General features: G+C 43.0%; 1 protein-coding gene across 2 annotated transcripts; it reads right to left on the bottom strand.

The window, feature by feature from the left end:
* LOC140494193 (uncharacterized) lies at positions 1-21937 on the bottom strand. 2 transcript variants are annotated; one of them, XM_072593320.1, is made up of 5 exons: positions 21757-21937; positions 16533-16649; positions 10526-10583; positions 1577-1684; positions 1-274 (listed from the first exon to the last, which is right to left on the bottom strand). In XM_072593320.1, the coding sequence occupies exons 1-4, from the start codon at positions 21808-21810 to the stop codon at positions 1593-1595; spliced, it is 321 nt and encodes a 106-aa protein (XP_072449421.1). In that variant the 5' UTR covers positions 21811-21937; the 3' UTR covers positions 1-274; positions 1577-1592. The 2 variants fall into 2 exon arrangements, with proteins under 2 accessions (XP_072449421.1, XP_072449420.1); XM_072593319.1 differs by lacking the exon at positions 1577-1684 and having other exon boundaries at positions 21757-21935.
* Between the last annotated feature and the right edge of the window lie 5376 nt (positions 21938-27313).

Raw genomic sequence — 27313 nt, 5'->3', positions numbered from 1 at the left:
TTTCTGTATAACTCTGAGCAGCTATTTTATTCGTGTGAGGCCCAGTATGATATAACCAGCTAGTTATGAACATTCTCCTAACACTTGGAGAGAAATGAAACCATTACACGTTGCAGCAAAGCCTTCAACGAGGCACATTTCAGCCTTTATAGGTCACGTCCACATTTCTTCCGTCGCTGGTACCTCCTGTATTGTGACTGTATGGTTACGGCTGCTCTCTCACAGTTAGATTCTAGGAAATTGCTCCTTCCCTCTGATGAAGGATGTGGTATGCCTGAAGACGTAAAATGAAGATTTACTTTATTTAAAAAAGACATGTTAATTTATTTATTTTAAGTTAAACATTTGAGAATGAAAATGCAAAATGCTGCAGGTGCTGGAACCTTGAGAAAATTGGAAAATGCAGGAAACACCCTAATGTCTGGCAGCTTCTATTGGGAGAGAAACAGAGTTAACATTTCAGATAGCTGACCTTTCACAGTTTCGAAGCCAGTGACAAAGTCAGAAGTCCCTGGACGCCAGGCTATAGTCCAACAGGTTTATTTGAAATCACAAGCTTTGGGAGCAACACTCCTTTGTCAGATGCCATCTGATGAAGGAGCAGTGCTCCCAAAGCTTGTGATTTCAAATAAACCTGTTGGACTATAACGTGGTGTCCAGGGACTTCAGACTTTGTCCACCCCAGTCCAACACCAACACGCCTACATCATTGAAGACAGTGAGGCAAGGAAAGTAAAATGGAGGTGCTGTGGGAACAGCAAAAGGGGAGATGGTACTGAGATTATCAAAAATAATAGATGATTCAATATGACAGGTGAAATGGCACCAGCAGAACCATTACTATCACCTCTGATGCCTGAGAAAGTGGGAGCAGTGTGTGACAATACTATGGCTTTGGGAAGGGTATTTTGTTCTGTTTGTTTTTGAAGAGAGTTTTTGAGACAGGGTGCTGAATTGTTTCTTCTAAGCCAATAAACAGCTTGTGGGGCCCTGGATGTTTTTTTTTAAGTTGGAACAATAGAAATGGTGGACAGCCATTTGTCAGCTGCTATATGTTCCCTTTAGCAGCTATTTATTCTCCCACAACTATAACATGGTGTCCTGGGACTTCAGACTTTGTCCGCCCAACTGTCTGCCCAACTGCTTTTCTCTCTCTGAATTCCATCTCCAGCTATCATTTACTCTTACCCCCTGATGCCCGCCCCATCTTCTAGGATATATTTATATATATATATATATAAAACCTTTTCTTAGCTACGATCAGTTCTGAAGAAGGATCTCTGGCCCTGAAAATTAACTCTGTTTTCACTTCTCAAATGCTGCCAGACCTGCTGAGCTTTTCCAGCAATTACTGATTTTGTTTTTGATTTCCAGCATTCGCAGTTCTTTAGTTTTTTTTCTGGACTCATCCTTTTTGTCATTTAATCGCCTCCAGCCTCTCCCCTTCCCTCTTCCTATTTGTTTTCTTTTTTCTCTTAGTTATGTGTTTACTTAAATATCACTCAATCTCTAACTTCATCCAGGTCATCACGCCAAAACGTTACCCCTGGTTCTCAACCCACAAATGTTGCTTGACCTCTTATGTTTCTTCATCAGTTTCTGTTGTTTATTTCCCAATCGAAATGTTTCTTTGACTTCTTTTGCACACGTGTATGGAATGAGCTGCCAGAGTAGGTGGTGGTATCTGGATGGGCATATGAAGAGAAAGGGTTTAGAGGGGAAATCGAAAGAACTGCGGATGCTGTAAATCAGAAGCAAAAACAGAAATTGTTGGAAAAACTCAGTAGATCTGGCAGCAACTGTGCAGGAAAATCAGAGATAATATTTCGCGTCCAGTTCTGAGGAAGGGTCACCAGACCTGACACATTAACTCTGATTTCTCTTCACAGATGCTGCCAGACTTGCTGAGCATTTCCAGCAATTTCTGTTTTTGTGTAAGGGTTTAGAGGAATAAGGGCCAAATGCTGGCAAATGGGACTAGATTAATTTAGGATATCTGGTCGGCATGGACAAGTTGGACCGAAGGGTCTGTTTCCATGCTGTATAACTCTATGGCTCTACATATATGGTTTTTCTCTTTTTTTTTCATTTTTCTTGGGCTAAATGGCCTCCTTTTACAAAGTAACAATTCTGTGATTCATCCAATTCTCTACTTTCGTGTCTTCTGAGTTACCTCCTCCAGAAGGTTGGAATGGTCCAGTTTCTCACCCATCAAAGCTCCTCAATAATTGTTCCAGGAGGTGGCAATGTGAGTTACAAATAAATAGAAAAGCCAATTTTGTTTTCACTCTGATATTTGGAATCAGGATTGAAACAATTCCTCTTGATCTCCTGATGTTTGGACTGACTGAACGTTAGTGCCAGCAGTAATGATAATTTGAACCTCATCTCTGGAGAGTTTTTGTTGCAATCCAATGCCACCTATTGAGTAAGGTTAAAAATCACACAACACCAGGCTATAGTCCAGCAGGTCTATTTGGAAGCACTAGCTTTTGGAGTGGTGCTCCTTCATCACTTAGCTGTGGAGCAGGATCATAAGACACAGAATTTATAGCAAAAGATTACCGATTGAGTATGCTGCACTGGCAAGCACTTGGGAGAAGAAAACACGCCTCTATTGAATGTAAAAAAAAACCGACCTTTTCCAAACAAATTGTTGGCAATGTACCTACCTCTGTAGATGTATTATTTCCTTTCTATTTTTGTACACTAATACATTCTGCCCAATGTTTCTCCCTCCTACATTAGTTCAAGCACAAGAGGCAACTGGGGTGTGATTAAAAACATTATTTATTCACCAGCGAAAGTGGTTTTATTCAGACCAGACCATTTCCACAGATATTGAATAAGTAGAATCATATTCACAATCGACTTTTTAAAGTGAGAGCCAAAAGCATTCAGAAAAGTTCAAGCATTGCAATATTTCTTTTAATTTGATACCATCTTTAACTTGTTCCGCAAGCCAAGGATGGCTATTGTGGCCTCCTCCATTTAATAAATCTTTTTAACAGTCATAGAATATCACTGAGTACAAAAACATAAAGTGTCTTAGCTTAATAAATAGGAAACAACCAGTTGGTGAAATGGTGAAGACCATGGGACAAGAGGACACTGATTTAAAACAAATTGTAGAAAAATCAAAGTGAAGTGAGGGAAAGCTTTTTTTTCCTGGATGTTTAGCATCTGCAATGTAGTTTGATTTGGGGGAATTCAGTCATGTCATTCAAAAGAAGAATTGGTTAATTATCTGAAGACCAAAGATTTGCAGGGCTTCTGGTTAAAGGTAGCAGAATGGAGCTGTCTGAGGTCTTCTTGCAGAGGACTGTTGTTGTGTCTTCCTTCTGCATCGTAACCATGACTATGACTACATAATATTTCTTTTTCAGCCAAATATCTCTCAAATAGCACTTAATATTACTGTTATGAAAGTTTTTTTATCCTAACAAATCTAAACTGAAGACTTTTCAACCAAACTCTCTCCCTCTTACTCAAGCAGATGTACAGTTTACCCTCCATTAAATTGTTACATGGTCACCATTAGGCTAGCTCTTTATTCCAGGTTTTATTGATCTCAATTTTCACCTTCTGCCATGATGAGATTTGAACCCATATCCCCATGAACTGTTATGATGTTAACAAGTCACTCCACAGGTTTCAACTCTTCACCAACCCTAAAAGTAAATCAAAGTTCAACAAATCAGCAGTTGGGAGTTCTGCCACGGGTTAAATTGACCTAAACTGACTTCTAGATTGGGCATGGTAGGTTGGAACTCCATGTTTGACTCAGTCCTATATTGATCCAAATTCCACCATCAGAGCCCAGTTCCTAGCTGTTCCTGTCAGATTTGCAGTCCCTCTTATGATTGTTTTCTAAAAGAAATCAGTCTTCACACACCTCCATTCAGGGTATATTTACGTGAATTTAGGAAACGTCCTATGATATTAGACATCTTCATCTAGACAAAGAAAAGGTGAATTTTGTTTGGAGGCGTAACTGGAGAGAAAATCCTGAAACCTCAGGCTCCTTTGTGACTCTCTGTGGTACCAGGAAACAAAATTCTTCTCAGTCCTGAGCCTTTTTGATCACTCTAAATCAGGAGGTAAGACCTCACAGCCAAACAGTGCACGTGACTATACACAATCCACTCAATAAGACGTTTCAAAACTGGTTTAAACTTTCAATCAGTGCTCAGGGAAGACTCCCACCACAAAAATAATTATTTGATGAAGCATTAGATTAGATTCCCTACACTGTGGAAACAGGCCCTTCGGCCCAACCAGATCTCCGAAGAGTAACCCACCCAGACCCATTTCACTCTGACTAATACACCTAACACTACGGGGCAATTTAGCATTGTCAATTCACCTGACCTGCACATTTTTGGACTGTGGGAGGAAACCAGAACACACTGAGGAAACCCACGCAGACACGGGGAGAGTGTGCAAACTCCACACAGACAGTGACCCGAGGCTGGAATCAAACCTGGGACCCTGGTACTATAAGGCAGCAGTGCTAACCACTGAGCCACCATGTCACCCTTTATAATATCGTCCTCTAAGTAGACACTCAAGAATGGTTGTGGTTGATGATGATGGAGAAAACTATAGCTGCAGTAAGAGATCAACTGATTAGTGGGAATAAACATGGAAAATAAAATTCAATCCAGTGAAGTTTGAGGTGAATGCATTTGGAGTGAACAAACAAGGGAAAGGAATACTCAATGACTCACTGGATACTCAGAAGATTGAGGGGCATGTTTATATGCCTGAAGATAGGATAATAGCTGGATAAGGTAGTTAGGAAGATGTACAGATTAGATTACTTACAGTGTGGAAACAGGCCCTTCGGCCCAAAAAGTCCACACCGACCCTCCGAAGAGCAACCCACCCAGACCCATTCCCTACATGTACCCCTTCACCTAACACTACAGGCAATTTAGCATGGCCAGTGCACCTAACCTGCACATTATTGGACTGTGGGAGGAAACTGGAGCATCCAGAGGCAACCCACACAGACACAGGGAGAATGTGCAACCTCCACACAGAGAGTTACCTGAGGCGGGAATTGAACTCAGGTCTCTGGCGCTGTGAGGCAGCAGTGCTAGCCACTGTGCCACCGTACATTTTTTGATTATTCGAGGCATTGAATAGATGAGGGAGGCTACACTCGAATTGTATAAGAGTCCAGTTAAGCTGTAGCCAGAATATTATTCACCACAATGCAGGGAGGATATGACCACACACTGGAGAGCGTACAGGGGAACTATTTATTCTTTATTCTTTCGTGGGATGAATGCATCATTGCTAATTCCAGATTGGCCTTGACTGAGTGGCTTGTCAGGCCACTTATTGCTTTGGTTCTGGAGTTACATGGAGACCAGACTGGGTAAGAATTGCAGACTTCCTTCCTTAAAGGGCGTCAGTGAAACTGAATGGTTCATACAACAATAAAAATCATAAGACTAACTCTATTTTCCAGATTTACTAATTGAATTTAAATTCCACTGGCTGGTATCACATGACTTAAACTCACACTTCCACAGCAATCATCTCGTTTTCTAGCCCAGCAACATTACCATTACACCAGCTCCACTCTACAACATACAACAATGCATTTATGCATTAAAGGGAGACTAGATAGACTGTGATTGTTTTGACTGGAACACTGGCGGCTGAGTGGAGATTTAATTGCTGTGCATAAAATTACAGGGGGAATCCAGAAAGAGTGGACAAGATGGATCTAATTCCATTAACATAGAGGACAGGAACCAGGATAAATAGATTTGAAGTGGGAGAATTAGAGGACAGTTTTGGAAAAGTTTTTCCACCCAGAAAGTGGTGACTGTCTGGACCTTAGAGCCTGAAATTATGGTAGAGACAGAAACTGTCTTCAAATTAATGAAAGGACTTCAGCTGATAAAGCCAAAAGCTCAGAGCTGGAAAGTGGATGAGAACGGATGGGATAAAACAGCTGCTTATTGACTGGAATAATTTCCTGCTTCTGAGCAATAACTTTCTACGATCTATTAATATTTTCCTCACTGATAGTTGCTAATAGTGTGTGAGTCTGGCAAGAGTGAGAAAGGGGTGGGGGGGAGGTGGGGAAGGTTTAAAGACTGTGATTTCTGAGCTTATCATGCTTTTTTGGGAAGGTTTAATGATTGCTGGAAGGTAGACAGCCCACTTCGTCCAGACTCGATTCATTTCTGCAAATCAACAATGAAACAAGACGCCAAAAATAAGTTAAAGTTCAAATCTTCCAAAACCTACTACACCCCAGACGCTATTTTTTATTAAGAAGAGGAAATGGGAGATATTCACGATAACCCTTTATTGAAGGCTATGATTTTTCTCTTGTCACACAATAGCAGTTCTAAAATCGTTGAGTTAAATGTGTGTCCTCAAAGCAGCAGTTTATAAATGACTAACAAATGGCTCTCCTTTAATACTCAATATGCACATTTCATCTCGTACCCGCCAGTGTTAATTTTTCTCACATGCGTTGCTTGCCACAAAATTAAAAAAATATAATATAGGCCCCTAAGGTGGAACTGCATTTCCAAAAGCATCTTTTTAGTGTAATGAGCTTCCAATCCTATCGTTTAAAAATACCAGCATATCCCACATTGCTCTCTATAACGGTGGATTTGAAATCTTGGGATGCTTATGTCTGCTATATCACATCAAACATAATATCCACAATTAATGAGCCAGCATCAATTCCACTTCTTGCTTCGAACAGTCAAAATAGTCGGGGTTTTTTTTTCGATTAACATTTTAATTTCCAGCACTTTTCTCACAGAAGGTAAATTTGGAAGCAAAGTATTAGTCAAATTGTGAGGCTCAACCACAAACAGGAACTGGATTAATGGCCAGGTCAGGTCAAGAGCTGGGTTCCTCCGCAGCGATTGACTTTTAGCTTCTCCACAAGCTCATGATCAGTTCCTCCTTCCTGACAGGTCCTCCACAATTCCAGTTTGGGTGGCACAGTGGTTAGCACTACTACCTCACAGCGCCAGAGACCTGGGTTCAATTCCTACCTCAGGCAACAGTCTGTGTAGAGTTTGCATGTTCTCCCTGTTCTGCTCCGGTTTCCTCCCACACTCCAAAAATGTGCATGTTAGGTGCATTGGCCATGCTAAACTCCCTGGAGTGTTAGGTGTAGGGGAATGGGTTGCTCTTTGGAGGGTCAGTGTGGACTTGTTGGGCTGAAGAGCCTGTTTCCACACTGTAAGTAATCTAGAATTTAAGACTAAACATCTTTGTTGGAATTTTCGCCTCCCTAGTGGCATAATTATTAAGCTTGTTAGGCTTGGAGAGATATTCGCTTCCTCCTTGCCACCTCAAAAATGATGTGCTGGATGAGAAAGTCTACTGGGGACTTTCTTGAATTGTAAGGCCTTAAGTGATCACTTAACAGCCAACTAAGGGCCTCAACTTATCACTGTTCCACTGGTCACTATCTGACCTTTTGGTGGCTGATTTCCAACTGGGAAAGCAGAGTAACTGACCTGCTGGCTTAGGTTGTGGGGGAACAGCCTTCATTCGCCCCAGTCTGGGAGCAGTCAGAGGCAAGGAAAGCCATCCCATACCCTTGTGTCTAACCTTTCTCTGACCGATTGGTGCCATTCTGCATTACAAGCCAACCATCCAGATAACTGAGCTAACTGACACCCTGGCTTGGAGCATATGCCTCTTCCTAATGACTGTGTAAAGAGATTTCTCCCAACTGCCTCCTCTTCAATTTTCTTAAGTCTGTGCTATCTTCTGATTGCCTAAGCAACTGTTGGGATGCAATGTACATGTACCTTTCATATCTCATACAGGATAGGATGTGATGTCCAATAGCATGACTGAATGGACAGAATGCAGCTGCAGTTGTATGGATCAGAGAGTTATACATGGCCTTGAGTTTACCATTGCCTGAATTATCAAGGTTTGGAGGAGCCGGTATTAGATTGGGGTGGACTAAGTTAAAAATCACACAATACCTGGTTATAGTCCAACAGGTTTATTTGGAAGCACTAGCCTTCGGAGCACTGCCAGTCACACAACCATCTGATGAAGAAGCAGTGCTCCGAAAGCTAATGCTTCCAAATAAACCTGTTGGACTATAGCCTGGTATTGTGTGTTTTTTAACTCTGAATTGTCAAGCCTTCAAACAATGAATCTTTATTTCTTTAGCTCCTAGAGGCTTTCAGAACCTTCAGTTCTGGAGCAGAGTCACTGGACGCGAAATGTTAACTCTGATTGCTCTCCACAGATGCTACCAGACCTGCTGAGCTTTTCCAGCAATTTCTGTTTTTGTTTCCAGCATCCGCAGTTCTTTGGGTTTTATGAAAGATCATTTCTAATTGTTTTCCCAATCCTTCTCTTACGATTGGTATAATTTAGACAAATAGAACACTGTGCCAGGCAACCAGTGGGGTGTCACTTAGCTCAGTTGGCTAGATGGCTTGTGTGTAACGCTCTTTGATGTAGGGTCAACTGCCACATTGACTGTGATCATTAAATAGACCTGTCTCCTTGCCCAATGCCATGCTTCTAGTGCATGCCCCCATGGTCCGACTGGAGTATAGAGGGGTTTAAACTGTGCTGTAGTTTGTCTAAAGCCTCTAAAGACTTCTCCACTCACCTGGACACCATTTCCTCATTCCTTCCCTCTTCATAGGCTGTTGCTCGGTTGAAATGATGTCTGAGCATCTGCAACGACTCTGAGAAAACTTTAGTGTCCCTATTCCATCACCTTCCTTCAGCTCGTCCCATTCTTTTGATTACACTGGCAAGTTGTTAAACTCAGATGGTGATCATGCACAGGCACAAACCTGTAATTTTGTTTGGGGTAATGATGATACTGAGCTGACTACAGAAAATTGGACTGGAACAGCTCAGTTCAGTTCAACAGAGTGCTGCATCAGCCTCTATCACAAAGACAATGTCAGAAAGTCTACCCTGCTTTCTTTTTCTGGCGGAGCCATTCCTCTCATAATGTGAATGTCTTTTATTCGCTTGTGGTACATGTGCATTACTGGTTGGGTCAGCATTTATTGCCTGCTCCTAATAGCCTTTGAGAAGGTACTGGTGAACTGCCCTCAAGGCACAAGCTTGTACTGCCCATGGGTTATATAATCCTGAACCTTAAAGCTTCATGTCTGCTACTGTCTCAATTTATTTCTTTCCTAAAAGGGAGATAGTTGGCCATCACCAGTTTGAGTTAAGTGAATTCTTGACTAACTATGGAATCAAAGAGAATGGGGATTAATGGAAAAATACAGGCCACACTCAGGTCAGCCATAATCCTATCAAATGGCACAGTAGACTCGTGGGCTGAATGGCTTACTCATGTTTTGAGTTCAGATTTCTGCCTGTTTGCATGATTCCAAATCCCTACATCTTTATCCAGATCAAAGCATGCGTATTTATCCATTCATCTTTGGACAGCTGGATGTACGCCTCTGTAGTGATTAGAATGAGATTGGCCAGGTCGATCTCGTTGAGTATGAGATCTCTGATTGGGGCTGTTAACCTGGTCCAATCATGGAGTCCTGGCTGACAGAGATAAACAGGAGCATCAGAGAGTCTCCTTACTCTAGGAACTAGCTCTGAGCTCAATGGGCAAAGACCATGTACAGTTCATATATAAACAAGGGGTGACTTGGTGACAGGGTACTGGTCTTTGTGCAGTAATTTCAACCTCAATGTAGGTCAAAAATCTGTCCAAATCAGCATTGTATACATTGAATCACCCTGAGGTAGAGAATTCCAAAGATAACCAACTTCTGTGAGATGAAATTTGTCTTCATCTTTGTCTTAATTGGGGACCCCTTTTTCCATGCCCCAAATTCTAAGGTCTGCAGTGACAGGAACCATCCCCTCAGCACTTACCTTTTCAAACTCTGTCAGAATCTTATACAATCACTTTGCATTCTTCTAAACTCCATTGAACATTGCCCCACATTGTTTGCTTCCTCATATAACAGCACCTTCATCCCAAGATCCAAACTGGTCAATATTCTCTAAACTGCCTCCTGCACAAGTACAATTAAACTGAAAGTGAACTTGTTCCTCTCACCTACCTCCAAGTCTAACAGCCTCCCCAACCTTAGGGTGGCACAGTGGCTCAGTGGTTAGCACTGCTGCCTCACAACACCAAGAAGCTGGGTTCAATTCCCACCTTTGGCAGACTGCCTGTGTGGAGTTTGCACATTCTCCCCGTGTCTGCGTGGGTTTCCTCTGGGTGCTCTGGTTCCTTCCTACAGTCGAAAGATGTTTGGGTTAGTCATGGGGAAATCCCAGGGTGTTGGAATGCTCTTCAAAGAGTCAGTGTGAACTTGATGGACCAAATGACCTGTTCTGACACTGTAGAGGTTCTATGATCCTAACTTCCAGAGGATTTGGGTGGATAAGAGTCTCTTACAAGTCCCTGACAGAACAGTTATGTTTGCATTGAGAGAGTAACATCAATGTCAGAAGTTGATGTTTGCAGCTCAACTTCTGAGTGACCAAATAAAAATTTGAAACCTACCTTTCACTGTGCTATTCTTGAATGAGTTAACACTTCTTCGCCTGGATCCTGCATCCTTCTGAAAAAGAGAAAATATTGAGTAAGTCAAGGGCTGCTTTATTGGGAACCTCACCACTGTAACAAGCTAATTAATTGGGAATCAGTTAGAACCCATTTTAAACACATCTGATAATAATGTTTTGAACCGAATTTTGTGGTACTATTGGAAACAAGATGCTTGATTTTATTACAGCTCTGAAATTGACAGTCACTTGGACGGTCCACACACGTGCACAGCTATACACAAAAGTCCAGACGTTGTAGCCGATTATTCTACTCTGCTTCGCAGAACACCCAGTTGAAGTTGCCACATTAATTTATAACCTTTGAAACAAATAGAAATCACTGAACCAATGAGAATTTGCTCTTTAACATGTTTAGTCTCAGTGTGAAAACTGTATCATAATTGCAAAGACAGGTCTGCAATTCTTAGTGCAGAAATGAACTGAGTTAATAGGTCAGAGTAAACAAACAGCAACACAACCTGAAAAATCAGCGACTTCTTACAAATTATTTCATGGGATGTGGGTATTGCAGTCAAGGCCAATATATGTTGCCACTTGTTGATTACCCTTGAAATGAGACTTGTTAGGCCAGTTCAGAGTCAACCACATTGCTGTGGATCATGTAGGCCAGACCAGATAAGGGTAGCAGATTTCCTTCACCAAACAGTATTAATAAGACAGACAACAATGTTTTCATGGTCTCCAGGTTTATTTTCCATGTTTAATAAGTAAGCTTGAATTTCACAAGTTGTTATAGTGGGATTTGAACCCACTTCCCCAGATCATTATTGTAAGCCTCTGGAATATTTGTCTAAAGACATTACCACTGGCTCCCTGATCAGTATTATAAGTGAACAACAGTTCAATAGTTTGTGACTTTCTGCTGTGTCAACAATGACTCTGATGGAACAATCTTGTCCCTGAATTACAAGGTTCTATGTTCAAGATGCAATGCAGACATACCGTACAGCAATAAGATTGACACTCCAGTGAAGTACTGAGTGTTGGGTGAGAGTCTAGATCACAGTGCTGCTGGAAAAGCACAGCAGGTCAGGCAGCATCTGAGGAGCAGGAAAATCGACGTTTTGGGCAAAAGCCCTTCATCAGGAATAGAGGCAGGAAGTCTCCAGGGTGGAGAGATTATCATTTTATCTCTCCACCCTGGAGGCTTCCTGCCTCTATTCCTAATGAAGGGAATTTGCCCAAAACGTCAATTTTCCTGCTCCTCAGATGCTGCCTGACCTGCTGTGCTTTTCCAGCACCACTTTGATCTAGACTCTGGTTTCCAGGATCTGCAGTCCTCACTTTTGCCGTGTTAGGTGAGATGTCAACCGAAGATCTTGTCTACCCTTGCAGGTCGATCTCAAAGAAACATGTCAAAAAATAACAGGGGAATTCACCCTGGAACTTCCTAAAAACCTTTCCCTAAGTATCACAGGAAAAAAAACCAATTTGGTCTTTATCATGTTGCTACTCGCCAAGAAAGAGAAAGCTGAATAGATGTTCTGGGATGGACTTTGTGATTATCTTGAAACTGGTTCAACACTCACTTGAACTGAGCCAAAGTTTGTGAGAAAATATACAGTCAGCCTCGAAAATCCTATCATCTTACTGCATCGATGAACAAATGTAAAATTTCCATTACATTTCTAAAGATCACTTCAAAATGTTAATCAATTTAGATGAAGAAATTTGTCTTGCCAGCAATTGACCTTTCTCTAGGTTTAGCCTACGTCACTGTTGCTGGGACACAATTCAGTAATCTTCTCAGTAAAGAACGCTGTGGAAGAACCATCAAAGCACAGAAGCTAGAAGCAGAAGTAGGCCATTCGGCCCTTCGAACCTGCTCTGCCATTCAACATAATCACAGCTGATTCCTCCATCTTAATGCTATAGTCCCTCTTGCTGTCCTTACCCATTTGATGCCTTTAATATGCAAAGATTAATCAATCTCTTTCTTGAATACAGTTAGTTCTGCGATAACGCGTGTCTCTTCAACACAAACTAGCTTCAAACGATTGAAGAATTTAGACCATTATTTGTAGAACGCAAACTTTCCTTACCTGTATTGGCTATAACACGATTCTAGTCCCATGGATCTAAATGGTGCTGCTATTACGCGATTTTTGTATAACAATGGATTGTACGGGAACTGAACTATAGTGTTATATCAGAACAGACTGTATTCTCAGTGACCTGGCCTCCTCCACCTTCTGTGGAAATGAATTCCATAGACTGCCCACCCATTGAATGAAGACTTCATTTCTCACCTCAATATTAAGGTACCTACTCTATATCCCGGGACTGTGTCAACATTCACCCTGCAACTACTCTGTTGAGCCCTGTTAGCATTTTATCCACTTCATCAGATCCCCTCTCATTTTTCAAAACTCTAGTGAATACAGACTCAATCCAACCAATCTTGTCTCATTAGAAAGCATTTGCTATACTCCCCCCTTTGCAAGTTTACCCTCTCCAAGATAATGAGACCAAACCACACAGAGTACTCCTGGTGCAGTCTTACCAGGGCTCCTGCAGTAAGCCATCCCTACTTCTGATCTCAAATCCTTTTGCAATGAAGGCTTCAAACAGAGAAAGCAGATCCTCAATAAGTCTTCAAGGGCAGTGGGGCATGTACAATAACATTTTGGCCTCTCCAATGATGCCTTCATTTATAAATGAATGTGTACAAATATAATTGAACACAGATAATCAAAATTGCATATCGACCCCCATCTATACCAATACATAATAATAACCAATGATACCAATATCAATACTAATTCATTCATTTTGATTCTAAATAGCTGTAAACATAAGTTATGGAAAACATGGATTGATCCCCAAAATGTTATTAAACTCTTTGGACTCCAAATTAAGTAATTATGGTCACTTCTGCATCAAGGAAAGGAGTTGTGCTGGCTTACAGCTGACATTCTGAATGGATGAAGAGTGCCTGGCAAACTTTGTCTTGGCAAAGTCCAAAACATCATTGCCAGAAAATTCCATCCGTCATTTTCCCTCGGCTCGGTTGTTCTCCCCCTTGTGTTGGAAGGTCATATTCCTTCTTCTGGAGATGCACAGATGGTGGAGGACACAGCAGGGATTAGGGAACTATAAATGTGTCCGTGCTGTCTGGGCGCTACATCAGTCAAGGCACTAAACACAGGCTGCACACTGATTCCTTTCTCAGCTGTTCAAAAGCATCGCCGGTGGAGGTGTCTTTTACGATGGTGCTGCTTCCTTCGTTGCTGGAGATCACAGTGCAAGAATCTTACCAAGCCAGCATCCTTATCAGTCATGTTTTGTCCTCAGAGAATGCAAAGTGAATCCTAGAATCATAGAATCCCTACAGTGTGGAATCAGGGCATTCAGCCCATTGAGTCCACACTGACCCTCTGAAGAGTATCCCACCCAGACCCAACCGCCTACTCTATCCCTGTATGAGGCTCGGGATGGGTAAGGCCATGTGACTTGGTTCTTAAACAGCAAAATGCAATGAAGTGTCAACTGCACCACCTATCTGCCCTGAGGCACAATAGCTTGTGGTTGATCATCCATTAGGTGCCCAGGGAAGGGTAACTCTAGATAGCCAATGCAGCTGGGCATCAAAAAGGCCAAGGGCACTAGGGATCTCAAGTTGTCCCAATGTTTGCCCAGTGGGAGAAAATGATGGTGGGAGGGGTGGGTGGAGTGTTACCATGGGATGTGATGCACAGGTAATGAGGCCACTCTGGGAAGATAGTGCGAGAAAAAAATGCCATAAAATTCATGAAAAATGATGGTTAGCTGGTTTCTTACAAGATTCGGCTCAAGAATGCCTCCACTTCACGCATTTGTCCAAGAGCTATATTAAAGAGCAGTCCTTGAAATTGGAACAACTGCTCTCAGAATGAAGACAGGAAGAGGTTAATCCAAATCAAAATAAAATAAAGAACTGAACATGCTGGGAATATGAAAAAAAATGGAAATTGCTGGAGAAACCACCAACTGGGAAGAAAACCATTAGGATTTCGGGTGCAGTGACCCTCCTTCAGAAGTTCTGTAGAGGAGAGGTTAATCATTACAGGCATTGATGTGAGAGTAGCAATTGAATAAACATTGTAAATCCCACATGTGAAAGATAAGACCTCTGGGCCATGTTTACCTTGAAGACTGGTCTTTTATCTGCCAATAATCCATTTAATTGCGTGCCACTTGATCAATGCCACTTAGGTACATTACAGCATACATTGCACTCTATATGTCACCTCAGGACATATTAATTGCACAATGACCAAAATGATCGTAAAACTCCAATTTATGGACTCTCTATGAGGATATGAAAAGAAATAAAATTCCCATGGATCTCAAAGTGGATTAAACCGTCGTTCTTTAATTGAATGGACTTGAGATATGGGCATAGAATGTTTGTTGCCTCCAACAGCCAAGGGTCCTAATTGAATGGGATCATCCCTCTCAAAATTTCCTTTGAGCCCATTTATTTGTCCCTCCTTAACGTTTCTTGGTCTGATTTTCTCCGGTAAAGGAGTATATATCTTGCTGTCATATTCTGAAACTCACCCCCTGTGACCAACGTAGGAAGTTCTCTTAGTGTTAAAATCCATCCAGAGTGACGAAGAACTTCCAGAACTAAATATATACAATCCATAAATAACTTCTCAGAAACAACACAAGACACCTCTTAAGATTCTATTTTTGTTCATTTATAAGATGCGGCCATGGATGGCTGGGTCCAGCATTTTCTGCCCATCCATAGTTGCTCTGCAGAAGGTGGTGGTGAGCTGCCTTCTTGAACCATTGCAACCCATGTTCCTTCGGTTGACCTACAAGGTTGCTAGCTCAGAATTCCAGGGATTTTCACCCAGTGGCAGTGAAGGAACACTCAAATCCATGTCAGCGTGGTACATGGCTTGGATGGGAACTTGTGGATGATGATATGTACCTGCTGCCCTTGTCCTTCTAGTTGGAAATGATCATAGGGTGCTGTCTAAGGAGTATTGGTGAGTTTGCTACAGTGCATCGTGTATCTAGTACATACAGCTGAGAGCCAGCGGTCAATGGAGACAACATTTGAAGATGTGGCACCAATCAAGTAGGCTGCTTTGTCCAGGATGGTATCAAGCTTCTTCAGTGTTGTTGAAGCTGTCCCTATCCAGGCAAGTGGGGAGTATTCCATCACACTCCTGACTTGTGCCTTGTGGGTAGTGAACAGACCTGACGCAGAACAGCATGCACTAATTGTGTACCGATTGTTCCACTGTAAGCAAGCAAAGTTTGCATAGCAAGATCCCACCAAAGTATTATAATTGTGACACCATTAAATTGACACTCTTAAATTATTGGAATTCAGACTCTGAAAAAATTCATGAGAATGATTCCAAGGATGAGCAGCATCATAAATTGAGAAATTGGACCTGTTCTCCTTGAACAGCAGAAGGTCTGATGAAAATATCTGAACTGTTGAGGAGTCTGAACAAAATAGCCAGGAAGCAATGGTTCCCGTTCATGAAAAGCTAGCAGAGGAGAAGGCACAGATTTAAAGTAATTGGCAAATGAAGAAAAAGCGAGATAAGGATGAAGTTGTAGACAGTGAGTGGTTCCAATCTGGTTTCCCTGCCTCAGAGAGTGCTGGAGGAAAGACAAATGGAAACATCCAAAAGGAAGTTTGGTTTGTACCTGAAAAGGATGCAGGGTTCTGGGGAGAATGGCGCTAAGTGAATTGCTCAATTGGTGGGGACGGTGGGGGGGGAGGGGTTGGAGTGGGTGTTTCTGGCAAGTGTAGACAGGATGGGCCGAATGATCTCTATCTGTGCTATCACAGTTCTGCCACCCTGTGAACTCACAACAGATCCACAATACTCATTGAGCTGCTCAGAAGATGATAACACTGTCCGGTAGGAACATGCTGCAATGGTCAATGTGCGTGTCCCACTAAGTGCCTGGAACGATTTCTGTTTTACCTCCTCGAGCTGGCTGGATCTGCGATTCCGATTGTGTCGGACACTCTGCACGTACCAGGGCAATGGCTGGTAGACCCGATAGCGGACAGGCTCCTCCCGGAACATCTCAGTCCCAAACTTCCAGGTGGCATGCAACAGCATTTTGAGAGCATTAAGTAGTAAAAGAAAACATGTTAAGAAAAACAGAAATATAAAAGGCAGGGATAATAACTTCCTAGTTACATCCATAATATCAGTGTTCACTGCCAACTCATGACAATCTACAAAGTTCCTTTGTTCCAGCTGGTGTGAATGTGCATACATAAGCTGTCAAGCAAATCTCACAACTACATAATTTTCCAATTTTGCAGACTTGGTTCGGAAAAGAAGGTCAATGATAGAATCTTGCTTTGAGAGCTGCTGATGTTACATAAACATACACTGTTTTAAATAACCTATTGGTTGGCGTGTTTTCAGGCTTTGCTGTATCTTCAGTGTTGACAAGTAAATAGTGAGCATGTCAGTCAGGCATTGTCACCACATTATCCAGCGAATTCCTGGCTGAAGCCAGAATTCAGCTGCACAATTATTTCAGGTAAAAGGATAATGCACGACAAGGGGGAGAGAGAATTAGCAGTGCACTCACTCACAGAGGGGTGCAAAGGAAAGGATGAGACCAAAATTTTTAGAAAATGAAGCTGAAAGTAAAGTAAAAACATGCTGGATTCCCAGAATTGTAGAATCATGCAGTACTGAACAGTCCTTTCAGGCCATTGAGTCTGTAATGCCAAAAACATGCACCACCATCTGCACTAGTCCCATTTTCCCACACTAGGCCCATGACTGTTATAGCATTTGAAGAGTTCATCCAAATACTTTTAACGGTTGTGAGGTTTGCCACCTCTATCTTCTTATGAGACAGTGCATTCCAGACCCCCACTACCCTCTGGCCATAAGTATCTTTCCCTAATGCCCTCTAACCCTCCTGCCATTCACTTGAAAAGTGTGCACCTTCATTCTTGACCCTTCAACTAAGAGGAACAGCTGCTTTCCATTCACCGTCTCCATGTGCCTCATAACCTTCGACACCTCTATCAGGTTCCCCCGCAACCTTCTCTGCTCCAAAGAAAACAAGCCGAGATTATCCAGCCTCTCTTCATTGCTGAAATGTTCCAACCCAGGCAATATCCTGGTGAATCTCCGCTGTACCCCCTCCAATATAATCACATCCTTCTTATAGCGTGCTGATCAGAACTGGAGCCTAACCAAAGTTCTATATAGCTCCAACATTCCCCCTCTACTCTTCAAATCACTGCCTTGATTGGTAAATGCAAACAGCCTTTATGTCTCCTTCACTACCCTATTAACATGTCCAATCAAGTTCAGGGATCTATTCCTCTGAGCTTCCTGGTGTCTGCCATTCAGTGAGTACTGCCTTGTCTTGTTATTTCTTCCAAAGAGCATCTCCTCACCTTTATTACAGTTGAATTTCATCTGACACTGATCTGCCCACCTGACCAATCTGTTTATGTTCTCCTGTAAGCTAACAGCTTCCTCCTCAATGTCATCTATAAACTTACTTACCATTGTCCAACATTCTCCACATCATTTGTGAATATCACAAACAATAAGAGACCAAGCACTGATCCTGTCACTGCACACTGGGATCCAGTCACACAAGAGCCTTCTAACCACCACTCTCTGTCTCCTGCCACTGAACCAATTCTGAATCAAAAATCATGGAAACACTCACTTGGGCAGGTCAGGTATCAACCTGTTCAGAGGAACATAGAGCTGAACCTTACATTGTTTGGGGCTAAGTATGGATTCCACTGAGCTTTTGCTTGCACATAAAGCACCCCTTCAGTAGCCTTTCGATACTGGTTGCCAGTGTGCCCTACAATGCATTCCAAAAGGGCTGATGCCCGAAATGTCGATTCTCCTGTTCCTTGGATGCTGCCTGACCTGCTGCGCTTTTCCAGCAACACATTTTCTGCCCTACAATGCAGCTCCGTTCTTCCTGCAAGTGGGTCCGAGAGGTGTCATGAGGGGTTGGCGATCACCAGGTGACAATGTCTGTGAACGAGGGGTGTGTGTAGCTGGTGCCCAAGGATCAGGCTCTGAGGAATGTGAAGACTCAACAGGTGTCTGCTGTGACTTCCTGCTGTTTACACATGGCGACTGGTAGGATAGAAAACTGCACACTAATGCAGTGAGACATGCAGTTAATAAGGTCGTTAACAAGCATCATAACCCCTTAATAAGCAACTACTTGCCTCACCCTGGACTCCCAGAATTTAGTTAAAAGATGCAGTGAGTTGCTCCCATTGTCAAAATAGACCTCAATGGCTTCTCATTTCTCAAGACTCATTGTCATATTTCCTGTCCTAGCCCATGTCATTTAGGCTCCTATAAGATTCCACTCAGAGTTAATAGTTCAGTTCCAAAATAAACACTCAGAAAGACATGAAACAGCAACAAAACGTATCAAACGGTGAAAAGGGAGAGAAAGCAAGAGATATGGAACCAGAGCAAAAATATGGAATAAGAGAAAAATACAGAGGCACAGAAAAGTAAGAGAGACTGACAGACATGTGTGAGAAAAGATAAAGCCACATATCACAAATCATTTGTTTACAGATGTCTGACGCACACACACATGCACACACCCTCCCGACACACACACACACACATGCACGCACCCTCCCGACACACACACACAAACACACACACACACACACACATGCACGCACCCTCCCGACACACACACACATGCACACACACATGCACGCACCCTCCTGACACACGCACACACACATGCACGCACCCTCCCGACACACACACACACACACACACACACACACACATGCACGCACCCTCCCGACACACACACCCTCCCGACACACACACACACACACACACACATATGCACGCACCCTCCCGACACACACACACGCACCCTCCCGACACACACACACACACACATGCACGCACCCTCCCGACACACACACACACACACGCACGCACCCTCCCGACACACACACACACACACACACACACACACAGTGCTGTACCAGCTTTTGTTTTGCTCTCTGTCAAAATGCCATATTTCTTAAGAGAAATGAAGCTGCAAATTCAGAAAAGGCTTCCTGCTCTAAAACAAAGAACTGCTTGAAGATTTTTCAGAAACAATTAAAGGTAGTTCTGAATTTGTAATAATGCAATGGTTTGAGGTACAATATTAAAAGCTAAAAAGCACATTGTGCTCACATGCAATACCTTGTCATCCTCATGATGCTCCACACACTGTGAGGATTTTGTGAAATGGCGGTAATGCATCAGTCCACAGGGAAAGGTCAAGAGGGTCAGAGGTGCCCCTCCAGCATATGAGTGGTTACTTATAGAATGGTCATTAGCAGAACCTGAGAACAGGCCACATTGGCACCATTCTAGCTACAGCTGGTACACAAAGACTCATGGAAAGTGAAAGGAGTCTGGAGAATGGGCTGCTGCAGGTTAATAAATGACCACTGTGTCAGGGGGTAATGTCCCTGGGAGGGCAGCTTGAACAGAAGACAGGGATTCACTTGTGACATGTCTTTACGGTGGGCCTTCGTCGCAGATGTACAGGACATTGGTGAGGCCACTTTTGGAATGCTGAATTCCAGTCTGGTCTCCCTATTAGAGAAAAGATGTTGCTAAACTTGCAATAGTTCAGAAAAGATTTGGGAGAATTGTAACCTGTGTGGAGGGCACTGTAGAACTTCAAAAGGAAGTTGGTTGAGTGAGGTTTTAGGTGGTAGATAAAGCTCAAGGTGGAATAGTGTGAGGTGATGGTACAAGAACACGGAGAGACATTATAAACTAAAACATATTATTCTTAAGTTTGTACAGGAGCAGAAAGACCTGAGTGTAAGTGTATGTAGGTCAGAAAAGCTTGCAGGACAGGTCAATAGAACTGTTAATAAAATGTAGAGTATTCTAGGTTTCACTAATAGAGACATGGAGTCCAAGAGTAGAGACGTTACTCTGTAGTAAAATAAGATATTGGTTGACCTCAGCTAAAACATTGTGTTTAATTCTGGGTGCCATATCACAGGAAGATTGTGAATGCACTGAACAAAACACAGAAGAGGTTTACCAGAATGTTTCCAGTTTTGAGGAAAGATTGGAGAGGTCAAGGTTGTTTTCCTTGGAGAGTAGAAAGTTAAGAGGAGATTTGAGAGACATTTTCAAAATCATGAGGGATCCGGATAGAATGGATACTGAGGCTGTTCTCACTCAACAACAGATTGAGAACCAGAGGACACAGAGTTAAGGTGTTTGCAAAAGAAGCAAGTGCACTGGATGTAGGCTTTCTCACTGAGCTGGAAGGTTCGTTTTCAGACATTTCATCACCATACTAGGTAACATCTTCAGTGGGCCTCCGACTGAAGCTCCGAATTAAAATGTTACCTAGTATGGTGATGAAACGTCTGAAAGTGAACCTTCCAGCTCAGTGAGCAAACCTACATCCAGAACCTCAACCTGAGCTACAAATCTTCTCAAAACTCACTATGCAAGTGCACGTTGAGAAACAAAAATCATATGGAGAGTAGTGAGGGTATGGAGTGCACTTCCCAAAAATGTGGTGGAGACAGGTTCAACTGAGGCATTGCAAAGGGCATTGGATAGTTATTTGGATAAGAACAATGTGCATGGTTATGGGAAAAAGGCAGGAGATTGGCACAAAATTGAGATGCTCAGTTAGCTAGTACAAACACAATGGACTGAATGGCTCCTTCTGCAATTCATTGTTGCTGTGCCAACAGAAGGGTGAACCAGAAGAACCTGACTCTTTTTTAACCTGTAAGTCCAGTGAATCTTTCACCAGGAAAGCGGTACGTTCAGGCTTGATGTTATCTGTGTCCCCAGTGACCACGTGAACTAAAGTTTCAACAGGAGTCGCTGGACGGCATTGGGAACATGACAGAGCTTTGTGCTGTCCCCCTGTGTAACTCGGGAGACCTGTGACACACATTACTGTGACTGAGATTGGCATGGATAAGGAATCAAACTAGGTCTCTCCTAATCTGTACATCTCAGCATTATGACAGAACAGGTGGAAGTGGAAAATACATGTGGCTTTATGAAAGTAAGCAAGATGAAGAAAAGATCTTCGGAAAATAATCAGATTTAACATCAAGAAGCTGCCACTACCTTAAACAGTAATTTATATGGTTCAAGTTTCTCAGTTTAAACTCACCTTCCCAACCATCCTGGCCACAAGGAACAGTACCGTCATCAGGGTACCCAGCATTTCCTACCTCCCTGTGTGAATCGCTTCCTTCTGATGTGGTTTTGGTGATTTTCACACGGTTGAGAGTTTCACTGAATGTACACAGCAGCCTGGTCAGTGCCAGCACAATAGCTTAAGACCTCTAATGAGCTTAGAGGCCTGATTTAGAGCCTCCGTGTAATATTTAACTGTTTATCTTGTGTCCTTGTAATCAACCTTGTGCAGCTTTATCACAACACTCCATGCTCGAGTCTGTGAGTGTAAGATTGGGGAAAGCAAATCTTAGCAGGACTTATACACTTAATGGTAAGGTCTTAGGGAATGTTGCTGAACAAAGAGACGTTGGAGTGCAGGTTCATAGCTCCTTGAAAGTAGATTCGCAGGTTGATAGGATAGTGAAGAAGGTATTTGGTATGCTTTCCTTTATTGGTCAGAGTATTGAGTACTCAGTTGGGAGGTCATGTTGCGGCTGTACAGGGCATTGGTTAGGCCACTTTTGGAATATTGCATGCAATTCTGGTCTCCTTCCTATCAGTCATAGAGTCATAGAGATGTACAGCATGGAAACAGACCCTTCAGTCCAACCCATCCATGCCGACCAACCCAACCCAACCCAATCTAGTCCCATCTGCCAACACCCGGCTTATATCCCTCCCGGCTCATATCCCTCCAAACCCTTCCTATTCATATACCCATCCAAATGTCTCTTAAATGTGGCAATTGTACCAGCCTCCACCACATCCTCTGGCAGCTCATTCCATACACGTACCACCCTCTGCGTGAAAACGTTGCCCCTTAGGTCTCTTTTATATCTTTCCCTTCTCACTCTAAACCTATGCCCTCTAGTTCTGGACTCCCCAACCCCAGAAGGATGTTGTGAAAGGGTCCAGAAAAGATTTACAAGGATGTTGCCAGGGTTGGAGGATATGAACTATAGAGAGAGGTTGAATAGGCTGGGGCTGTTTTCCCTGGAGCGTCGGAGGCTGAGGGGTGACATTATAGAGCCAATGAGCTGAGAAGTGACAGATGGAGTTTAATTCAGATAAATGCAAGGTGCTGCACTTTGGGAAAGCAAATCTTAGCGGACTTGTACACTTAATGGTAAGGTCCTAGGGAGTGTTGCTGAACAAAGAGACCTTGGAGTGCAGGTTCATAGCTCCTTAAAAGTGGAGTCGCAGGTAGATAGGATCGTGAAGAAGGCGTTTGGTATGCTTTCTTTTATTGGTCAGAGTATTGAACACAGGAGTTGGGAGGTCATGTTGTGGCTGTTCAGGACATTGGTTAGGCCACTTTTGGAATATTGTGTGCAATTCTGGTCTCCTTCCTATCGGAAGGATGTTGTGAAATTTGAAAGGGTCCAGAAAAGATTTACAAGGATGTTGCAAGGATTGGAGGATATGAACTATAGGGAGAGGTTGAATAGGCTAGGGCTGTTTTCCCTGGAGCGTTGGAGGCTGAGGGGTGACCTTATAGAGGTTTATAAAATCATGAGGGGTATGGATAGGGTAAATAGACAAGGTCTTTTCCCTGGAGTGGGTGAGTCCAGAACTAGAGGTCATAGGTTTAGGGTGAAAGGGGAAAGATATAAAAGAGACCTAAGGAGTAACTTTTTCACGCAGAGGGTGGTGCATGTACGGAATGAGCTGCCAGAGGATGTGGTAGAGGCTGGTACAATTGCAACATTTAAAAGGCATCTGAATGGCTATATGAATAGGAAGGGTTTATAGGGATATGGGCCAGGTGCTGGAAGGTGGGACTAGATTGGGTTGAGATATTTGGTTGGCATGGACGAGTTGGATCAAAGGGTGTATTTCTGTGCTGTACATCTCTATGACCCCATGACTAAGTAATCAACCCAAGTGATGCATTTCTCATCCGTTATGAGTTTTTAAGGGAAAGGAAACAATTTGCAATTAATGTGGAGTGTGGAGCTTCACCGCCAAAACCACCTCTTTCCACTGTCATCACAGCTTCCACACCTGCCTCACCCTTGACTTTCATACCTCCAACCTCAACCATTCAAATTATCGCCTAGCTGGTTTCTCAATTATCAACTCAAATGAACTTAAACTCATTAAACATGCTGCTGTCAATAACCCTCAACTCAAAGCTCCTGATCACATATCACCCAGTGACTCCCTAATCCTGTCCCTCTCTGCTTTGATAGCCCTCCTTAAAATATACCTCAGTGTTCAGATGCTTGATAATTAGTTTCCGAGTCCCCTTTTGCAGCACCTCAAGTGTCAAAAGTTGCATTGATAATACACTTGTGAAAAGCCTTGCCAAGTCGTTAAGAGTCATGTTTAAAATGACGCATAAATGTGCCTTCTAATTCACTGCCAAATTTCAGCTCCTCTTAATCTTAGAAAACTTCATGCGCTGACATGAGGAAGATAAGGCTTATGTCTGTTTTTCATCGCTTGCTTTTCTTGGAACAAGGCATCACTTCACATTAAGCATGGCTGATAAGGAGTTGCTCCCACTCTTACTCTCTGCTAAAGATACACTTCAAGGATTTCCAGCTGAAATCTACCTGTTTCATACATTACAAACAGAACTTCCATGACCATTGAGATCTTGGAACTTGAACAAAATGAGATGTGATTACACTGGAGAGGGTGCAGAGAGGTTTACCAGAATGTTGGTGGGCTGGAGAGTTTCAGTTGTAGTCATAGAGTCATACAGCACGGAAACAGACCTTTCGGTCCAACTTGTCCATGCCAACCAGATAACCTAGATAAATCTAATCCCATTTGCTGGCATTTAGCCCATATCCCTTTAAACCCTTCCTATTTATGTACCTGTCCTTTTAAATGTTGCAATTGTACCAGCCTCCATTCTGGCAACTCATTCCATACACGCACCACTCTCTGCATGAAACAGATGTCCCTTTAAAATTACTATTCGAAACCCTACAATGTGGAAACAGGCCCTTCTGCCAACAAGTCCACACTGACTCTCCAAAGAGTAACCCCCACCCCACCCCAAGGGCCATTCCCCTACATTTACTCCAACTAGTAACCTATGCTATGGGCAATTTAGCATGGTCAATTCACCTCAGTTGCACATTTTCAGATTGTGGGAGGCAACTGGAGGAAACCAATGCAGACACAGGGAGAATGTGCAAACTCCATGCAGATAGTCACCCAAGGCTGGAATTGAACCTGGAGACCCTGGGGCTGTGAGGCAGTAATGCTAACCGCTAAGCTGCCATGCTGCCCACACAGCCTAAACCTTTCCCCTCTCACCCTCAAACTATGCCCTCTAGTTCTGGACTCTCCCATCCCAGGGAAAAGACCTTGTCTATTTACCCTATCCATGCCCCTCAAGATTTTATAAACCTCTATAAGGTCACCTCTCAGCCTCCGATGTTCCAGGGAAATCAGCCTCAGCCCATTGTCCTATTGCTCAAACCCTCCAATCCTGGCAACATCCTTGTAAATCTTTTCTAAACCATTTCAAGTTTTACATCTTTCCTATAGGAAGGAGACTAGAATTGCACGGAATATTCCAAAGGTAGCCGAACCAATGCCCTACACAACTGCAACATGACCTCCCAACTCCTATACTCAATGCACTGAATAATAAAGGCAAGCAATACCGAATACTTTCTTCACCCCTAAAAACAATCCCCACAAACACCCCTCGGCAAAAAAAGGTAAGATCAAACACAGGGTCTTACAGGAGAGAGAGAGAGAGATGGCAGAGAGAGATTCAGCCTGGAACACCTTCTCCCATATAGCTGTTTCTTTGACCAGCAGCCTCAAAAAACTGACCGGCAGCTCTGAACAGCCCGACTGTTAAAACCAAACCAACCCAAGCCAGGGAAAAGCTGAGCCCACTCCCCTTTCATTGTACAAATCTTATTTTAAGAAAACCTTGAAAGCCTGTTGCCTAAGGTAGTATTTATTAGCTATAATCAAATTGACCCTAAAACCCATCCAAACCAGACACCCTGGAGCATCTGCATTTACGACCTCTCTGAAAGAAGTCCAAGAATAACATAACCTTGTTAAAGGAGTAGCATCATCTCACTTAAGAGCAAAGGTTAAGCAGGTTAGGATTCCACTCGTTAGAGTTTAGAAGAATGAGAGGTGATGATATTGAAACATACTGGATCCTTAAGGATCACTGATTAGCACTGCTGCCTCACAGGACCAGGGACCTGGGTTCCATGCCAGCCTCGGGCGACTGATGTGTGGAGTTTTCACATTCTCCTCATATCTGTGGGTTTCCTCTGGGTGCTCCGGTTTCCTCCCACAATCCAAAGATGTGCAGGTTAGGTGAACTAGACGTGCCAAATTGTCCATAGTGTTCAGGGATGGGTAGGTTAGGTGCACTGTTCAGGGGTAAATGTAAATTAATAGGGTAGGGGAATAGGTCTGGGTGGGTTACTCTTCGGAGGGTCGGTGTGGACTTATTAGTCTGTTTTCACACTGTAGGGCATCTATGAAATTCTATGAAAATGTAAATACTGAGAGGATGGTTCGCCTCATGGGAGAATCTAGGACCAGAGGGCATTGTCTAAAAATAAATGGGCACTAATTTAAGACTTAGTTAAGGAGAAATTTCTTCTCTCAGAGGGTTAAGAGTCTTTGGAAATGGTTACCACAGAGACCTGTGGAAGCTGAGTCCTAGTGAATATTTAAGGCTGGGATAGATATATTCCTGTTCGTTTGACAGAATCAATGGTTACGGGGAAAAGGCAGGCAAATGGACATGAAGAATTTCCGATCAGCAATGATCATATCAAATCGTGTGGCAGGCTCAAAGGTGTGAATGAGGCACCATCCGAGAGCAGGAAAATCAATGTTTCGGGCCGGAGCCCTTCATCAGGAATGAGGGGGCAGAGTAGAGGACAATGAGAGAGGGACTCACTGAGATCTTGACACCTCATTCCTGATGAAGGGCTCTGGCCCGAAACATCAATTCTCCTGCTCCTCGGATGTTGCCTGACCTGCTGTGCTTTTCTAGCAACACACTCTCAACTCTGATCTCCAGCATCTTCAGTCCTCACTATCTCCTCAAAAGTGTGAATGGCCTACTCCTGTTCCTAATTCTTACAGTCTCATATGAGTTATATCAGACTGGAAATGCTAGCACTGTTTCTCTCTCCACAGATGCTGCCAGACCTGCTGAGTTTCTTTAACACTTCCTGTGCTTGCTCCTGAACCAACAGCTGTAACATTGCCCCTCAAGTAGATGAAAAGCTTGTGGGAGTGAACATTTGGTTAAAAGCGATCAGACCTCTATCAGTCCCATTTCACTGCAGTTAAAAAAAACCCTTAAGGAAGCTGGTTTATTTCCCTGATCTGTTGCTAGAACCTGTTGCTTTTGACTGATTAGTTAGAGACTTTACAAGTTGTAAACCAGTTACTGTGTGCTTCCTAAAAGCAAGTTTAACGACCTGGAGAAGAGGGCTTGAGGAGCAGCACGTTCAGACAAGCAAAAAGGATCATCTCAGCAAACTGTTGTGCAGGGACCATTGAATTGTGCTCCCAGTCTTTTCTTCCATCCATGTTAC

Source organism: Chiloscyllium punctatum, chromosome 23 (genome assembly GCF_047496795.1).
Source record: "Chiloscyllium punctatum isolate Juve2018m chromosome 23, sChiPun1.3, whole genome shotgun sequence".
Classification (NCBI taxonomy): Eukaryota; Metazoa; Chordata; class Chondrichthyes; order Orectolobiformes; family Hemiscylliidae; genus Chiloscyllium; species Chiloscyllium punctatum.
The sequence above is the reverse complement of the archived record's forward strand: the minus strand, read 5'-3'. Positions and strand labels throughout refer to the sequence as shown.